The 19,942-nt window shown below is 42.7% G+C and overlaps 1 protein-coding gene across 3 annotated transcripts in view; it reads left to right on the top strand.

Annotated features, from left to right (window-relative positions):
- Positions 1–425: 425 nt before the first annotated feature.
- MAP3K3 (mitogen-activated protein kinase kinase kinase 3) overlaps positions 426–19,942 on the top strand; it is a 64,568-nt gene continuing 45,051 nt past the window's right edge. Inside the window, exons 1-3 of one of the 3 annotated variants that reach the window (XM_035026309.1) lie at positions 426–519; positions 9,930–10,051; positions 11,716–11,808. In XM_035026309.1, the coding sequence (XP_034882200.1) occupies positions 516–519; positions 9,930–10,051; positions 11,716–11,808 (219 nt within the window). In that variant the 5' untranslated portion in view covers positions 426–515. Of the gene's footprint in view, positions 520–9,929; positions 10,772–11,715; positions 11,809–19,942 lie in introns of those variants that run through there. The other 2 variants (XM_035026310.1, XM_035026311.1) reach the window with 2 other exon arrangements.

Genomic DNA, 19,942 nt, shown 5'->3' with positions numbered 1-19,942 from the left:
GAGTTAGGGTGTTGGGGAGAGAGCGGGGTTGGGGGGCGACTGGGGCAGCGACTTCCTCCCTGTTATTGGCTGGTGAAGTGAGTGGGGGTGGTACGAAGGTCCAGCGACTGCCTGGGATTGGCGGGCGCTGCGGTGAGTGACAGACAAGGGGGCGAGCTGCGCGACCAGCGGTTTGTTTTTCGGAGCGTTCCTGAGGTGGAGAACGGTGGCCGGACGGAGCGGCTGAGGGACTGAGAGACTGGCGGGCGGGCGGGCCGAGCGGCGCCGCCGAGGCCGGGCTGGGCCGAGCCGAGGAGCGCCGGGGATGTAGCGGGCCACCCTGCCCATGCCACAGCACCCGGCCGCGGGCGGAGCCGGAGCCGGAGCCTGGGGAGGCGGCGGGGGCCCCGAGCGCAGCCCGCGCCCCCCGCGCGGAGCCAGGCCCGCTGCCGTCCCCGCCGCCCGGGCCCCCGGCATGCAGCTCCGGCTGCGGAGGTGACACTCGGGCCCGAGCCGCCGCCGCCGCCATCGCCACCATGGGTGAGTGTCGCCACCGCCCCGGCCTGTGCCCGCGCTGCTTCGCGTCGCCCCGCCCCGGGCTGAGGGGAGGAGGACCCTGGGCGGCCGCCTGACAGGCATGGACAGCCCGCCCGGCCCGGGCTGCGGACCGACGGCGCCCGCCCGCCCGCCCCGCTCGCGCTCGGCGGCCGGGGCGGGGGTTCGGTTTTCCCCGGCCCGCCGGGGCGGTCCCGGCCGGCAGAGCCCCCTGGGCAGCCTTCTTCTGGGCCGCGCGGCGGGCTCATCCCGAGGCGGCGGCGGCGGGATCGAGGGCCCGTGCTCGGCGGGGCAGCCCGCTCCGGCCCGAGCGAGCCGGACCGCGAGTTCGAGGGCGGGGGAGCGGGAGCTCAGTGTGGGGCCCGGGCTGGAGGCTGGTGCAGGCCCAGCTGCTGTTGTGTCTTTTCCTTGATTTGCTTTTTTTTCCTGCCTGTGTCATTTCCTTCCCTTTGCTCACACAGGCCGGCCAGCGAGAGTTCCCGGGGCTTGCTCTCGAGCCCTGTGCGCGCCCCAGCGCAGGGGGGAGGGCGTGCGGGGAGATAGGCTGGGAGGTGATTAAAACGGCAATCACTGTTATCAACAGCGCGGTTGAGAAATGCGAGCCGCACGCAGATTGCTGGAGGTTAGGAATTGGTCGGGGACTGCCAGTTATAATCCACATCCTACTTCTTGAAAAATCCGGTTGCAGTGTTTTACATCCATTATTTTTATTTAGCGGTATCCCTGAAATTATGTAACTTTTAAAAGAAGCATTCCCTGCACAAAAGAATCTATGAAATCATTTCCTTTTTATCAATACTTGAAATTTCAGTTGTGAAGATGTAATCTAAGAAACGCTTTTAATGCCTTCCACACGCGGCATTTGAACTGAATTCTGTTTCGTTGTCCTTTTTGGTAATTTAGCAAATGATTATTGGACTAGGTTAAGAAGCAAATAACATTTTAGATGTACTTTGTTTCTCTTGTTGGATCGGTTATTGTGTTACTGTTGTCCACAATCACAAGTTTTGCAAAGTATTTGGTATTGTCCTAAATAACCATGGAGTAAACCTCAATGAAAGGATCCTTTGCAAAGGCATTCATTGTATCTGTGAAGTGCCATGCATGTGAAGAGGGAACGTTAATATTTGCTTTGCCCTGTAGCAAGGTCAGGTCGTTTCGTAGAAGGTTAAGTGTATGCTGTATCACATTGAGCAGATACTGTTTTGCTGCCTGTCTCTACACTGTGCCTTTGAATGAATTGCCTTGTTCTATTCTACGCTGCCCTTGTACAGTAAAGGATGGGTTTGTTCATTTGCTGGGTTTACTGTTTCCTTCCCATGCTTTGCTTCAAAAGCGTGTGCTCTTCTGGGGTAAGTCTCCTGTGACAGAAAGCATAAAAGGAACCCAGTAAGGCTTGGTATTTAAATACATAATTCAACAAATACTTACCAAACATTTACTATAAATGGGGCACATAATTCTTGTCCTCCCCAGGCTTCAAACATTTATCTTGTGTTTTGGAATTTGATGATTGAACTCAGTCCTTGAATTGGTTTGTGAACTTATGTTTGTGATAGTCTTTCCTCTTTGTCTTGTGAGGGCAGTCTTAAGTCCTGAGAGGGAGTATGTAATACTTGAGGATGGGCAGACTCCCACTCCCCACTTTCTTGACTGCTGAATCAGTAAGAGTGCCCAGATTTGTTGATTATATTTGCATGTCCAACCTGAAAATGGATGTCAGCCTGTTTTCACATTTCAAGACATTTTTATTTTATTTTTAAGATTTTATTTATTTATTTGACAGAGAGAGGGACAGCGAGAGAGGGAACACAAGCAGGGAGAACGGGAGAGGGAGAAGCAGACTTTCCGCTGAACAGGGAGCCCGATGCGGGGCTCGATCCCAGGACCCCAGGATCACGACCTGAGCCGAAGGCTTAACGACTGAGCCCCTTCAAGACATTTTTAAAAACTATTTTAAGTGTATGAGTTTATGGAGAGACAAGTGATGGGGAGGAAAGGAACTATATTGGTAGGGGCCAGAACCCCAAAGAAAAGAGGACCAGGAACTCTGCTTTTCATGTGTTCCCACTGTCTGTTTTACATAAAGAAACTGAGGCAGTGAGAGGGGAACTAACTTGCTTGGTGGCTACCGAAAAAATTAGGCAAGCTGGTTTAAGAGCTACTGCCTAGCTTTCTTCAGTGGGTTCCCCTCATACCATTCTCTCTTTTTTGTAGATGACCTTGATATGCAATTAGAGCTAATACTGAATTCTTCCAGAGCCTGATCTTTAATTTACTTTATAAAAGGTTCACAAAGGATTTGTGTACACACACACACACACACACACACAGTCTCTCTCTTAAGTACTGGTTTCCTTTTTGGTGATGTATATGATGAAAATTCAGATTCCCAGGTTAGTTTTCTTTAGTTGCTGTGGCTCTAAGTAAACTGTGATACAGCAAGAGGTTGATAAGAGAGACATACAGACTTATTATTTTTTTTTAAAGATTTTATTTATTTATTTGACAGAGAGAGACATGGTGAGAGAGGGAACACAAGCAAGGGGGAGTGGGAGAGGGAGAAGCAGGCTTCCCGCAGAGGAGAGAGCCCGATATGGGACTCGATCCCAGGACCCTGGGACCATGACCTGAGCCGAAGGCAGTTGCTTAACAACTGAGCCACCCAGGCGCCCGAGACATACAGACTTATTAATAGTTTCATTATACTTGTTAAACTTAAGCCCAGTGAGGAAAGGATCAAAACTAATTGGAGTCCCTGCCCTGCAGGTTCTTTGGTTAACAGTCCTATTTTCCTGAGCTGTTCAAAGCCCCAGACTCAAGCTTGTTTGACAGCTTGGGTTGGTAATAAAAACAGGTTAGATTTTATATTGGCTGTTAGCCCCAGTAAATTTCTAGTGGGAACTACATTCATCCCTGTAGTACACTTATCCTTGTAAATAATAGGAAATATGGAGATATGCTTCTTTTTTTTGGCTTTAATACTATGTGGTTATTAAAAAAATTGGGATTGACTGGTCATTTTTCTTGGTCACTAGAATTCTCTCCCAGTTTTAGTAATTATAGTGGCAAATGCTGTTAATAACACTTGAGACTAATTCACTAGTGTACATTTGGACTTTTTATAAATGCAGTCTGAAACTTAGTGGGAAGTGTTACTGAAAAACATGTAACAACTTGGAAATGTTACAGGAAACTATAGTGAACTGAGTACAGGATTAAGGATGGGTTGGTTCTGCTTTGATAGCTTGGTTGGAAGTCAGAATCATTGTGATTTACAGACACCTTGGGTCTCTAAGATTCCAGGGCTGTTGTGAGCTCCCAATTAGACCGCTGTCAGTTCAGCTTGTCTAGAATCTGACAACCTGACAATCTAGACTCTGGCCAACAACTGTTTTGATTGAAATTGGGGTCACAATTTAATGAGTCAGCATTAAAGGCAGACGCATAACCGACTGAGCCACCCAGCCGCCCCTTATTTTTTATTTTTATTTTCTTTATTTATTTGAGAGAGAGAGTGAGCCAGAGTGAGAGAGACACTGAGCACAAGCTGGGGGAGAGGCAGAGTGAGAGGGAGAAGCAGACTCCCCACTGAGCAGGGAGCCTGACTCGGGACTCGATCCCAGGACCCCAAGATCATTACCTGAGCCAAAGGCAGACACTTAACTGACTGAGCCACCCAGGCGCCCCCAAATTTAAAAATACATACTACAAAGTAAGCTGTTGCTTCCTCATAAGAATCAACATATCACTGCTATATTTTATTTTAATGTTTAATGAATTTAACCTAAAGGTCTGGAAACTATAGGATTATGTATGTCAATCCCCAAACTACAGAATTGATCTCTCGCTCCTATGCACCTTTATACCATTTTGATAAAGTACCTACAATACCACTTGTACTGACTTGTTTACATGTTTCTAGTTCACCTTACCTTCTTAAAGTAACTTCTTAAGGCAGGATAAATGCAGATATAGGGCCTAATACTGTTCCTGACACATAAGAGACTATAAATAAATGTGCGAAGACTAAAGGAATAGCTTATATAAACAGAACCAAGAAAACTGCTTCCTGCGGTGCCTGGGTGGCTCGGTCAGTTAAGCATCTGCCTTCAGCTCAGGTCATGATTCCAGGGTCCTGGGATCGAGCCCCAATTCAGGCTCCCTGCTCGGCGGGAAGCCTGCTTCTCCCTCTTCTGCTCCCCCTGCTTGTGTTCCTGCTCTCACTGTCTCTCTCTGTGTCAAATAAATAAATAAAATCTTTTATAAAAAATAAAATAAAATAAAATCCAACTGTCAGGAGCACCTGGGTGGCTCAGTAGGTTAAGTGTCTTTGGCTCAGGTCATGATCCCGGGGTCCTGGAATCGAGCCCCGCATCAGGCTCCCTGCTCAGCGGGGAGCCTGCTTCTTCCTCTCCTTCTGTCTGCTGCTCCTCCTGCTTGTGCTCTCTCTGTCTCTGCCAAATAAATAAATAAAATCTTTTTAAAATTTTTTTAAAAATTAAAAATAAATATATTTTGAACGATCAGTTCCTTTGGAAGGGCTGTTATATCCCAGAAACAGAAAAATACCAGAATTTGACTTTGAGATCTAGCAAAGGTTCAACCATGTCCATGAAGGAAAAAAGTCTCTTGTGAATTGAGGCTCAGGCCTTTTGTTTGTACTTACTATAAAATGATGTTTGCCCGGGTACTGACAAGGTGGAGGCAGTGGGGGTATGTGAAATGTCATGAAGATTAAGATAGTAAAATCTGGGGGCGCCTGGGTGGCTCAGTTGGTTAAGCGTCTGCCCTCAGCTCAGGTCATGATCCCAGGGTCCTGGGATCGAGCCCCATATGGGGCTCCCTGCTCAGTGGAGAGTCTGCTTCTCCCTCTCCCTCTGTCTGCCACTCCCCCTGCTTGTGCTTGCTCATGCTCTCTCTCTCTCTGTCAAATAAATAAAATCTTTAAAGAAAGAAAAAAAAAGATAGTAAAATCTGACTCAGGGACACTGAAAACAGCATCTCCTGGGTAAGCAGTGCGATCAGACAATCCGGCAGTGCTGGGTAGAGCACTGGCCACATGAAGAAATAACAATGTTAGTTAAATGAAAACAACAATTAAAACATTACTTTGGGGATTTGTATATATGGAAAAGGGAGAGTGTCTGACATAGTACACAGATGTCATACAGGACAACAGTGTCTATTGGTGCTACTAGAAACTTTTCTGGGTTTTTAGCCAAGGGAATTCATAAATGGGAGTGCCTTAAGACCCTGCTTTTAGATAGAAGTAGTAGTTCAGTCTGCAAGATTGACTTCGTGCCGGAGCTAAGGAGAGAGGAGTGTGTTGCCTGGCAGCCCCCAGACCATAGGTCAGGGTATCCGGAGACGGAAAAGTCCGTGCTGCTGGATAAGTATGGATAGCTGTCTGCTTAAGACTGCTTGAGAGCTTCCACTTTTTAAGCCTGAACTCTAATCCCTATCTCATAGATCCCTTCTTTTCTATTTTCTATGAATACTCCTTCCCTCTATAGTCATAACCTCTTAATCTCTAGAATGAACTTCTTCCTCTGTGCTTCTTCCTGGTAGCTTTTTTTTTTTTTTTAAAGATTTATTTATTTATTTGAGAGAGCGAGAATACATGAGAGGGGGGAGGGTTAGAGGGAGAAGCAGGCTCCTTGCTGAGCAGGGAGCCCGATGCGGGACTCGATCCAGGGACTCAGGATCATGACCTGAGCCGAAGGCAGTCGCTTAACCAACTGAGCCACCCAGGCGCCCCTCTTCCTGGTAGCTTTTAAGTGTGTCAAACCACCTCCATCCTCAGGAAATCTTTTCAAGGTTATAGCACACTAACTATTACCCCAGCTTCAAGTTGTTCATGTGTAAAGTTCACAAATGAATTGTTGATTTCTACTACTTCCAATTTCCTTTTAATCTCCAGCTTCTTGATTCCCTTTAAAATTTTGTTTCTGCCTCTACCACTCTATTGGACCTGCCTGGCCTATGCCTGCCGCTGTCCTTCTTTGGTCCTGACTGCTGGGTGTCACTCTTGTTTTTTTCCAGCCCTGTTAAAGTTTTCTTTGCCAGCATACCTTCTTCCTACTCTACTCAATAAGGATTACTGCTCATTGAGGATCAGTCCCTGACCCGCTTTTCTTCCCCTCAGTCCCCTCACTTGCTTTTAGGTCCTTTCTCATCTTCACTTCATTTTTTAAGCTCTCCTGCGTAGCTGGAACAGCTTGCTTTTCTGAAAGAATCCTTATTCTGTTAGTAATTATGTAAAATCATCTATAAAACCTCTTGCTACTCACTGTAAAATTTTTTTTACACATGCGTGTTTATGTACTCTGGTTTGTATACTGTCTTAAGTCAATCACTTTATGTGTGTAACCTTGTATTTGGGTCTCATTCATTCTTTTACCCCTAGAGTTTGAACAGCTTGAAACTATCTAATGTATAATACATATTGGTACTCAGTAAATGGTTATTGTTAATGCCTAATAAAAATTCAGGAATAAAATTAAGCATTAGGGTAGATTAAGTAGTGTACAGTCTTTTCCCACTGACCTTCTTCCATTGATGATAATAGCCAGCATTTTTTTTTAGCTTTACTAAGTATTAGGTACCATGAGGAATAATTTGTAAGTTCTTTGTCCTTTAGTTCTTACAGCAGCTCTGTGAGATACTTTTTTTTTTTTTTTTTAAGATTTTATTTATTTGCGAGAGAGAGAATGAGAGACAGAGAGCATGAGAGGGAGGAGGGTCAGAGGGAGAAGCAGACTCCCTGCCGAGCAGGGAGCCCGATGCGGGACTCGATCCCGGGACTCCAGGATCATGACCTGAGCCGAAGGCAGTCGCTTAACCAACTGAGCCACCCAGGTGCCCCGAGATGATACTTTTATTATCTCCATTTTACAGATGAGGAAACTGAGGCTTAGGGGGAATAAGTGATTTGTTCAAAGCCTCCTTAAATCCAGGTCTTTCTGACTTCAAAGTGCATATAAATGACTGCTGCACTCTAAGAAAGCTGCTATTTGTTTTTAAGTTTGTTTGTTTTTAAGTTTGTTTGTTTTTGTTTTTATAGAATGTTAATAATTCAGTTAAAATCTCAATCCAGGAAGAAATGCCTAAAAGAGCCACTTGATTTACTTCCTGTCTTTATCCACATCCTTAGTTTGAAGTATCAGTTTAAGAACCTGTTTTCGACTTTGACAAAAATCAGATTCAATAACCCTGTGTCCCTTCTGTCAGTTATCCTGACTTTTAGGAGATAGTGCCAAACCATTCCTCTAGTGTGTTCTCAGTGCTGGAACTACCAAACAAGTTTATCCATGAAGTAATGCCAAGAATTGGTTAGCTTCCTGGAAACCGAATTTGTCAACCTGATAAACCAGCTCTTATAATAGCATCATCTTGTATAGAATTAGAAATGATTCTGTAATTCTACTTGTCGTGGATTTGACTTGAAAAGCATGTGTGTTGTGCGTCTGTGTGTATATTCACATCCATCTAGGTTCAGTATCTGAGTTGAGACAACAACAGAAATTGCCAATTCACAGGGTGGTTACCTTGATAACTGAAAACTCCATGTGTTCTCCTGTTAGGAATATCACTGGATGTGCCTCAGAAAACACCTACCCAGTCATAATCCTCTTTATAGTGATCCCAATTTACTGCTACAGTTGGCCCCAAAATTGTACACACATATATTAAATAGTATGTAAGCCAACTTAATATAAAAGCCTATACATATTGTATATATAAGCCAGTCTTCCTAGCTTAGATGTTATGCTCTAATTTTTAAATCTTGGTTGGGAGGTTAAAAAACAAAACAAAACAAAATATCATGCAAGTTCCCTTTCTTTAAGGAGCCTACAGGGAAATCGCTAGAAAATATAAAATAATTGATGGGATGTATGTGTTTGTGTTTGTTTTTGTTTTCACTGTGACTGTGTATTTTATCTTGGGATGTATGTGTTTTAATTCTGACATATCTTTCTGTAGATACCCACTTCCTTTACATTCGCTATCCCATTTATTTATCCTTTTGGCCCTACATCAATGCTCAAACATACTTTGGTATATATTTTGAAATGGAATTAGATGGGAAGCTACTCTACTGGTGTTTTTCCTGCACATTTTAAGTCTGATTTTACTTCTATGAGCAGGCAAAAACCTCCACATGGGCACCCTTCTCCCTTTCTTGCACCTCCTCAGAGGGTGTGTAGGGCACCTGAGCACATTTGATCTAGAAAGAGGGAAGAGGCAAATAGCACAGATTTACTTTCTGTACTTCATGATGTTCTTTCCACAAGGTGTTAGAACATTTCCAAGGAACCCAATGACAAAAGACAAAAGATAGGTGCTCTCTGGGTGGAGTCTCTTGTACTTGCTTCTTTTAAGGTGTGCTCCAGGTCCCCGAGTGACTCAGTTGTCACCAGAACATGTGTAACAACTCATCTTTCATACTCCTTTCCAGATCAACAGATTTATTTTCAACTCCCAAATGCTATTTGAGTAGATGAGGATCTCTTGAAGGACCTGGGAGAATTTTGCAAAACATGGAATTGGGCTGGTTTGGGTTCTGGGTTTTGTCCAGTTGTCTTCAGTACGGGAGAATTCTAGTAACTCTATGCTATTTCAAGAAAAGGGGATTAAAAGTAATACCAGTAAGGCAGAGACAATGCATTGCTTCGTCAGTTAGGGAAGAAAAACAATAGAATTGCCTTTTGGCTTCCCTGTGGGAAGCAGAAGGCCTATAAACTTGTAAAGATTTGGGAGGGGGGGCGTTCAAAGACTAGGCTTGTAAAACAACTTCTATTCAAAGCAGCTACCTGAGGCCTTGTTTGGTACTTTTTTTTTTTTTTTGGTACCTTTTAAAATGTGCTCTTCTACATGGGATGCTTTAAGAATAAGTCTGGGTGTGACTCTGACCTATAATCAGCTCTCCGTGAATTCATCTTTTCACTCAGTACCCTACTACACTGCAACTTTTCATCTGTTTTTCCTGGTTGGGTTTCTCTGACACTGGAAGAGTTGCCCTGTTTGAGCACCTCCCTTGCCACCGGTGAATTGGTAAATATTGCTGCCAGAAATCTGATTGGAGAGTTGTTAAGAATCAATTAAAATATAAGTAGCCATAGTCTGACCTCAGTTACCTACTCTTCAGACATCAGATGCATGTGATTATAGTTACAGAGTTAGTCATTTTACCTGGGCAGAACTCCCTGAGTATTAGTCATATAATTTGTGATAGTAATTTGCTGGTCTGTATTTTTTTTTAAGTTTTTATTTAAATTCCAGTTAGTTAACATACAGTGTAATAATAGTTTCAGGTGTACAATATAGTGATTCAACACTTGCCTATGGTCCTTATTGAAGTATCGTAGCCCATGTGCTCTCTTTTGTTGCAGACGAACAGGAGGCATTGAACTCAATCATGAAGGATCTGGTGGCCCTCCAGATGAGCCGACGTCCCCGGGTGCCTGGATATGAGACCATGAAGAACAAAGACACGGGTCACCCAAATAGGCAGGTGTGTGTGGCCATGGCAGACCCAACTAAATTGCTGGGGAGGGGTTTTCAAATGGGAAATATTTGAAGAAGCCAAGGATACTCTACTACCAGGCTTGAATGCTATTGGCCCCTTTCTTTCACAGTCTGTTAAATGGTAAGTGATATATACCAGTCATGGTATATATACCAGATCATGTGGGTCACGATCTAGAGGCCCAGAGCCTTGTGCATCTGACCTTGTGCCCAGTGTTTCATCTGCGGAGAATAAGAGTAATTCCTTTACTTTTAGAGAGAGTATTCATATAGCTCTTCCTTTACTGATTATTTGGCAAATGTTTAATCCAGATTCATAATCTCTAATTCAGAAAGTTTTTTAACTACCTTACGGTATACACTTAGGAAAAATTAATCCATTAGTATTAGCTTATATAAAATATAATTAGGAAGGGAAATTTATTTAATAAAGTGTCATGTAGTATATTCTAAAGGTAACAATGAGTGATTTTATTATTGTTGTTTATAATTGTTTCCCCTTATATTAACTTGGGTAGCTGAGTGCCTATTTTATTGCGAGTAGTGTACTTCTTTAGGAAAACAGTTGCTATTTTTGTTAACATTTGAACCCGTGCACTGTTGAGAACCTTCTTCCCACCTCCAGTGTCATTTACGAACTCCCTGATTCCTGGGTACTTTGGCCTGCAGAGAGGAGTGAATGATGGAGCACTTTCTTCGCTACTGGGTATCTGGTGCTATATTATATGCCTATGTTTGGTGTGTTTGCTGAAAATTTGTCCATGCCATTTTCCCTTGTGTTTCTCTTCTTTATCAGCTAACCTTCTTTCTCCTCATTTGCACCTTGTTTACCAATTCTTCAGAAGAATCCTTGGTTCCTAGAGAAAGAGTAAGGCCCTAGAACTTTTCCTGTCTAAGGTCTGCTAGATATAGCCTCTCAGAGTATTTCCTGCCTTTAGGAAAACGAGGGACCCTGAGTCCTTTTATATCATGATGTAACAGAAGGATTGGCTTAGAAAGCTGCTTTTATTTTTATGGCTACCTTACAGAACTGGGGGAACGACAGAATAGGGCCCATTCTTGTACTGTTTTCAGACATTATTCTGTCTAATTGTGTGGGTTCTGCCTTGCTGTAACTCTTTCCTATTCAAAGCTGCTTTTGGAAGGAGCGTTTTACCAGAAGTGAGTCCCCTCCCCCAGGCTTGAGCCTAATGACCTCACTTTCCTTCCTGTCTTCCTATGTGGAGTGTGCTGCTCCATCAGCTGATCTTTCTCCAAATGGGGCTGTTAGTGTGGATATCAGTTAGGAGAAAAGGGGAAGCTTTCTTGAGTTGGAAGACCCAAAGGGACCAGGCTGGGGAGAGGAGGGTGGCATGGTGGTCCCTGATCATTCCTTGAAGGGAGATTACCTTTTAGAGATCCTTTTGCTTGGAACGTAAAAGCTATTGTAAGAAAAGTCCTGATCTCGTACTGTGTCTGCTGCTGTGTTATTAAAGTAAAGTGCATGGTTATGAAGGGAGAAGGCTGTGAAAAAGGATTGCCTATTGGTTAGGAAGTAATCTTAACAAGAGGTACTGGCTCTGAGGACCCACAATTTACTTGAATATCATCAAATTTTTTCTGTTGCATGGAGGGTACAAATTATTAACCTCAGTCTTTTTGTTTTTAAAGAAAAAACACAACAGCAGCAGCTCAGCCCTTCTGAACAGCCCCACAGTAACAACAAGCTCATGTGCAGGGGCCAGTGAGAAAAAGAAATTTTTGGTAAGGAACCAAATTACCCATAAAGCTAAAATGTGCTTTCAGATCTGATCCAAGTGCTGGAAGAGTGTGACGTTCATTTCCTAGACAAGTCATTTTAGTGGATTTGTAGGGAGTACTGGTTACTCATTACCTATGTTCTGTGCTTTTAGTCTCCATTTCACAAAACAGTATTATTCATAAGCAGCCTCTGTCAGTGCTGTCCAGTATACTTTGTGTGATGATAGAAGTGTTCTATATCTGTGCTGTCTAGGGTAATAGCCACTAGCCACATGTAGCTATTGAGCCACTGAGGAAGTGAATTTTAGATTTTACTTAATTTTAAATTTTTTTTTTTAAAGATTTTATTTATTTATTTGAGACAGAGAGAATGAGAGACAGAGAGCATGAGAGGGAGGAGGGTCAGAGGGAGAAGCAGACTCCAAGCCGAGCAGGGAGCCCGATGCGGGACTCGATCCTGGGACTCCAGGATCATGACCTGAGCCGAAGGCAGTCGCTTAACCAACTGAGCCACCCAGGCGCCCTTAATTTTAATTTAAATAGCCATATGAGGCTAGTGGCTACTGTCTTGGACAGCACAACTTTATATATTATATAAGGGACTGTTGGCTTGCTGGGCAAGAAATGAAGTGCATTCTTGGAGGTGTTTAGCGATTCATTGGGACGTTCATTCCTCCACACAGATCATGTGTTTCTACACATTGTGATAAACTCATCAGTGGGAATTCTATCTAAGATTCTATTCCAGGAGGCATGGAGATCTGGGGGAAATGTGAAGCTGTGGAACTAGCATGGCTGTTTAGAAATGGAAGCTCAAAGTTTTATGCTAATATTGGGTAAAAGGCAATGAAAATGTCAAGATCACTTTTTCCTCTTAATAAAGTCAAGGTTGTAGAATGGTTGCTTCTGGGAATTGTAGCAGATGTTCAGCTTCTGACCAGGAGGGACATTCTTCAGCAAAATCTAAAAGCAGAAACGGGGAGAAAGTCTCAGTGAATACATTTCCAGGAAGGGTGGGGTGAAATGGGGGTAGGGAAACCTCGGAGGGAGATGTGTTTACAGCTTAGTGTAATGAAAAGAACCTGGCCTAGGTCCTAAGAGGAAAGTATATAGCAATACAAGCCTTTCTCAAGAAACAAGAAAGTCCTCAAATACACAACCTAATGCTACACCTAAAGGAGCTAGAGAAAGAATAGCAAATAAAGCCTAAACCCAGTAGGAGAAGAGAAATAATAAAGATCAGAGCAGAAATCAATGAAATAGAAACCAAAGAACAGTAGAACAGATCAATGAAACTAGGAGCTGGTTCTTTGAAAGAATTAGTAAGATTGATAAACCCATGGCCAGACTTATCAAAAAGAAAAGAGAAATGACCCAAATAAATAAAATCATGAATGAAAGAGGGATCTAGAGATCACGACCAACGCCAAAGAAATACAAACAATTATAAGAACATAACTATGAGCAACTATATGCCAGCGAAGTAGATAATCTGGAAGAAATGGATGCATTCCTAGAGATGTATCAACTACCAAAACTGAACCAGGAAGAAATAGAAAACCTGAACAGACCCATAACCACTAAGGAAATTGAAGCAGTAATCAAAAATTTCCCAACAAACAAGAGCCCAGGGCCAGATGGCTTCCCAGGGGAATTCTACCAAACATTTCAAGAAGAATTAATACCTATTCTTCTGAAACTGTTCCAAAAAATAGAAATGGAAGGAAAACTTCCAAACTCATTTTATGAGGCCAGCATTACCTTGATCCCAAAATCAGACAAAGACCCCATCAAAAAGGAGAATTACAGACCAATATCCCTGATGAACGTGGATGCAAAAATTCTCACCAAAATACTAGCCAATAGGATCCAACAGTACATTAAAAGGATTATTCACCACGACAAAGTGGGACTTTTTCTTGGGCTGCAAGGTTGGTTCAACATCCACAAATCAATCAACGTGATACAATACGTTAATAAAAGAAAGAACAAGAACCATATGATCCTCTCGATAGATGCAGAAAAAGCATTTGACAAAGTACAGCATTCTTTCTTGATTAAAACTCTTCAGAGTGTAGGGATAGAGGGTACATACCTCAATGTCATAAAAGCCATCTATGAGAAACCCACAGTGAATATCATTCTCAACGGGGAAAAACTGAGAGCTTTTCCCCTAAGGTCAGGAACACGGCAGGGATGTCCACTATCACCACTGCTATTCAACATAGTTCTAGATGTCCTAGCCACAGCAATCAGACAACAAAAAGAAATAGAAGGCATCCGAATTGGCAAAGAAGAAGTCAAACTCACTTTTTGCAGATGATATGATACTTTATGTGGAAAACCCAAAAGACTCCACCCCAAAACTGCTAGAACTCATACAGGAATTCAGTAAAGTGGCAGGATATAAAATCAATGCACAGAAATCAGTTATATTTCTATACACCACCAACAAGACAGAAGAAAGAGAAATTAAGGAGTTGATCCCATTTACAATTGCACCCAAAACCATAAGACACCTAGGAATAAATTTAACCAAAGAGGCAAAGGATCAGAAAACTATAAAATACTCATGAAAGAAATTGAGGAAGACACAAAGAAATGGAAAAACGTTCCATGCTCATGGATTGGAAGAACAAATATTGTGAAGATGTTAATGCGACCTAGAGCAATCTACACATTTAATGCAGTTCCTATCAAAATACCATCAACTTTTTTCAAAGAAATGGAACACATAATCCTAAAATTTGTATGGAACCAGAAAAGACCCCAAATAGCCAGAGGAATGATGAAAAAGAAAAGCAAAGCTGGTGGCATCATAATTCTGGACTTAAGCTCTATTACAAAGCCATAATCCTCAAGACAGTATGGTACTGGCACAAAAACAGATGCATAGATCAATGGAACAGAATAGAGACCCCAGAAATGGACCCTCAACTCTATGGTCAACTAATATTCGACAAAGCAAAAAAAAAATGTCCAATGGAAAAAAGACAGTCTCTTCAACAAATGGTGTTGGGCAAATTGGACAGCCACATGCAGAAGAATGAAACTGGACCATTTCCTTACACCACACACAAAAATAGACTCAAAATGGTTGAAAGACCTCAATGTGAGACAGGAGTCCATCAAAATCCTGGAGGAGAACACAGGCAGCAACCTCTTCGACCTCAGCCACAGCAACATCTTCCTAGAAACATCACCAAAGGCAAGGGAAGTAAGGGCAAAAATGAACAATTGGGACTTCATCAAGATAAAAAGCTTTTGCATAGCAAAGCTAACAGTCAACAAAACCAAAAAGACAACTGATAGAATGGGAGAAGATATTTGCAAATGACATATCAGATAAAGGGCTAGTATCCAAAAATCTATAAAGAACTTATCAAACTCAACACCCATGTTGGCGAGGATGCGGAGAAAGGGGAACCCTCCTACACTGTTGGTGGGAATTCAAGCTGGCGCAGCCACTCTGGAAAACAATATGGAGGTTCCTCAAAAAGTTGAAAATAGAACTACCCCACGACCCAGCAATTGCACTACTGGGTATTTACCCCAAAGATACAAATGTAGTGATCCGAAGGGGTATGTGCACCCCAATGTTTCTTTTTTTTTTTTTAAAGGAACTTTTTTTTTTAAGATCTTATTTATTTATATGACAGAGAGAGACACAGCGAGAGAGGGAACACAAACAGGGGGAGCGGGAGAGGGAGAAGCAGGCTTCCTGCTGAGCAGGGAGCCCGATGTTGGGCTCAATCTCAGGACCCTGGGATCATGACCTGAGCCGAAGGCAGACGCTTAACGACTGAGCCACCCAGGCACCCCACCCCAATGTTTCTAGCAGCAATGTCCACAATAGCCAAACTATGGAAAGAGCCAAGATGTCCATCAACAGATGAATGGATAAAGAAGATGTGGTATATAAATACAATGGAATATTATGCAGCCATCAAAAAAACCCCGAAATCTTGCCATTTGCAACAATGTGGATGAAACTAGAGGGTATTATGCTAAGCGAAATAAGTCAATCAAAGAAAGACATGTATCATATGATCTCACTGAAATGCGGAATTCTTAATCTCAGGAAACAAACAGGGTTGCTGGAGTGGTGGGGGGTGGGAGGGATGGGGTGGCTGGGTGAGAGACATTGGGGAGGGTGTGTGCTATGGTGAGCGCTGTGAATTGTGTAAGACTGATGAATCACAGACCTGTACCTCTGAAACAAATACATTATATGTTAAAAAAAAAAAGATAGTAGGAAGGGAAAAAGGTGGGGGGGAAATTGGAGGGGGAGACGGACCATGAGACTGTGGACCCTGAGAAACAAACTCTGAGGGTTCTAGAGGGGAGGGGTGTAGGGGGATGGGTTAGCCTGGTGATGGGTATTAAAGAGGGCACGTATTGAATGGGTGTTATACGCAAACAATGAATCATGGAACACTACATCAAAAACTAATGATGTAATGTATGGTGATTAACATAACATATAAAATAAATAATAAAATGAAATGAAATGAAATGAAATGAAATTAAAAAATAAAATAAATAAAATAAAAATAAAATAAAATAAATAAAATAAATAAAATAAATAAAAAAATAAAATAAAATAAAATAAAATAAAAAAATAGAACCTGGCCTAAGAGTCTGGTGACATTAATAATCTGTTAACATAGGACTTTACAATTTACAGAGTGAATCCATGTTTATTAATTTTATTGTTTTTATTTGCTTGGGCTTAGGATAGGATTAAACCGTTTTCTACATTACCAGTTCTTCTGCCAGAAAGGTCCATACTTGGGAGAGAGGAATGAAAGATTAAAACCTAATTTGAATGGCTAAGAGATGCCAAATTAGCTAGGAAATGTCAAATAGGGCTAAAGAGTCAAACTGCAGAGTTCCAGCTGAAAGTAACCACGTATTTTGGCCAGCAGGAAAGGTTGCATATTTAGGGAGGGAATGGCCCAACAGAGGCAAAGAGTGCTTACTTCAGCGTGAGAAGGGCTGTATTGGCTACAAGGCAGAGCTGAGATTGGCATCACCTCATGGGGCTCAAGCTGGACACAGCAAAGGAAAGCCAGAAGAGCTGTGGGTTCAATGTTGGGGGGGGCTGAGGCCTGGAAGAACTGGAAAAACCTAACTTAGTATCTCTGCTTGGTAGGACTTCAGACATCCTCTTCCCTAAGTGAACAAGCTAGGTAACTAATTGAAAAAGAATGCATTTGGGGCGCCTGGGTGGCTCAGTTGGTTAAGCAACTGCCTTCGGCTCAGGTCATGATCCTGGAGTCCCTGGATCGAGTCCCGCATCAGGCTCCCTGCTTGGTGGGGAGTCTGCTTCTCCCTCTGACCCTCCCCCCTCTCATGTGCTCTCTCTCAAATAAATAAATAAATAAATCTTTAAAAAAAAAAAAGAATGCATTTGGCACCAACTAAGCATTCTGAGCAGCTATGGAAGTATGGGCAATGAGGAGCTTAGCTATGAACTGTTTGCTAGGAGGTAGGATCTGTGCTCTCTTCTTCTTCCTCCTGTACATTAGATCCCTGGAAGCCTACAGCCTGGTTAGAGCCTGCTGAACATTCTTAGATGTGTGGCCCATCCCAGGTGTGGCTGGGGCACGTGGACAGTTTTGCAGGCCGTGATGAGCAGCATCCCTTTACTGGTCATCAACTCACAGTGCTTTATCTGCAGGTGCAATTTCTCTGTGAAGTTGACAGGTTAGTATAGTGAAAAGAGCACTGGCCTGGAAGTCATTATTACTAATCTATTAACCTAGGATTTTACAGTGTACAGAGTACTTTCAACAACAGTAATAATAACAGTCGTAAGTACATGTATAATACTTTAAAATTTGCAAAGTGCTTATGCAAAGGTATTGAGTAGAGCCGGGAAGCAAATCCACATCTTCTGACTCCTGATCACAGTAATTTTACTGTGTCTGATAATCTTTCTAAACCTCAGTTTTTCCATCTGAAATACAGACATAATAATACCCACTGTGTCTACCTCTTAAAGGTGTTGTAAGATCATAGAATGTAAAGCATTTTGTACATTGTGAAACAAATGTCAGATGTAAAGTGGTAGTGATTACATCACTTCTGTTCTGGCATTGCGGTATGAGCTCTAACGAAAGCTTCTAATCAGAACTGTGTATACTGTCATAGCACTGAAAGGGTCAAGGTTTTCTACCCTTATTGGATTGTTATTCCTGTTTATCAGAAAGTCCTTTGCAAACTTCTAAAGCTAGCCTAATTTCTAAAAATCCCAGTGGGGGAAGAAATAGAATCTTTATTTTTTTAAAAGATTTTATTTATTTATTTGAGAGAGAGAGAGAGCATGAGCAGGGGGGAGGGGCAGAGGGAAGAGGGAGAAGCAGACTCCCTCCTGAGCAGGGAAGCCCACCCAGGACTCGACCCTGGGATCATGGCCTAAGCCGAAAGCAGATGCTTAACCATCTGAACCACCCAGGCGCCCAAAATAGAATCTTTAATTCCTGTTTCTCTCAAATCTTATCAAACTGGTAAGGCTTGAACAGAACCCAGGGTCTGCTGGCTCTGACTTTGCAGATGTTCACTAGTGGGTGCTTCAGAATGGAAAAGCTGCTTTCCTCATTGCAGGCACTAGCAGGGCAGAACTCTTGGCTATCCGTTCTGAGGGAGGAGAATTCTAGGGGCTGTTCCTCCAGTATGGTCAGCGATTGAGCAGACTGTCTTTTGCTTTTACTGTGATAGACCTGGCTCTTCAGGACTTCCTTTCTCTTTCAAGGGTTGTTGATAAGATAGTCTGGCTAGTTTGAAAATAAAACGTAAAGCAATATATAAGCCTGGTATTTTATTTTGTAAGATAGTTGCTTTACTTATATCTTATATACAGATATATATTTAAATTTATTTGTGTGTGTGTGTACAGTGGTGGTTTATTAGGCTGCCATAGACAAGCAATATACCATTTAATCATTGATTCATTTAGACACTTTCTGAAATGCTCCTGCATGCCAGATAAAATGCAAGGACTGAGAATATAGAAAGAACTAGGGCAGAGACTCTTGCTCTATAATCATCTCTTCCGTTCATCTCTTAGGACTTTCCAGAGTCACACAAAATTATTTTCATTGTCCTTTTTTTTTTCTTCTCATTTATCGACTATCTTTGGCAAAGTAAGGGCTCCAGTGCCAAAGATGGGGGAGCCATCAAAGATACCCAGCAAACACAGGGAAAAGGAGGTCTACAGAATCAGAGAGGGCACTCAGAACAATGGCTATCTGAGGCCTTTGTCAAGTCAAATTAGTTCACAAACCTTTGTTTAATAAGCTCTGATTTTTGTGGGGATTCCTGGGAGCTCTCTTGGGTTGCGTGTTCATTTGTTGAGTTTAGACTTTGAGAAGGTTATTTCTATTTAAGTTTGGTATCATTGGGACGCCTGGGTGGCTCAGTCAGTTAGGAGCCTGCCTTCAACTCAGGTCATGATCCCAGGGTCCTGGGATCGAGTCCAGAGTCGGGCTCCGTGCTCGGCGGGGAGCCTGCTTCTCCCTCTGCCTGCTGCTCCCCCTGCTTGTGCTCTCTCTCTCTCTCCCCGACAAATAAATAAATAAATAAAATCTTAAAAAAAAAAGTTTGGTATCCTTGTTAGTTACTCCCGCACCCCTGCTAAGGTCCCAGATCTGTGCCCCTGGGCATGGCCCTCACTGTTATTTGATGGGCTGTGGACTTGAACTTGTCTAGACCTGAATTTTTGTACTGGAACTTTTTTTCTTAGCAAGGATGGCACCTCTCCTTCAGTCCAATATGTGCCTATAGTCCAGCGTCTTAGACGTACAAAGAAATATGTTCCCTGTACCCTGAGAATCATACAGTCTTATTGGGAAATGAGAAATATATGAAAAAATGAAACTGAGGTGGGGCGCCTGGATGGCACAGTTGGTTAAGCATCCAACTCTTCGTTTCAGTTGGGCTTGTGGTCTCAGGGTTGTGAGATCGAGCCCTGCATCAGGCTCTGTGCTCAGTGGGAGTCTGCTTGGGATTCTCTCTCCCTCTGCTCCCCCACCCTGTGCTCTCTCTCTCTCTCTAAAAGAAAGAAAGAAAGAAAGAGAGAGAGAGAGAGAAAGAAAGAAAGAAAGAAAGAAAGAAAGAAAGAAAGAAAGAAAGA

This window comes from Mirounga leonina, unplaced genomic scaffold, assembly GCF_011800145.1.
Source record: "Mirounga leonina isolate KUSES-001 unplaced genomic scaffold, KU_Mleo_1.0 Mir_197, whole genome shotgun sequence".
In the NCBI taxonomy this organism is placed as follows: domain Eukaryota; kingdom Metazoa; phylum Chordata; class Mammalia; order Carnivora; family Phocidae; genus Mirounga; species Mirounga leonina.
The sequence above is the reverse complement of the archived record's forward strand: the minus strand, read 5'-3'. Positions and strand labels throughout refer to the sequence as shown.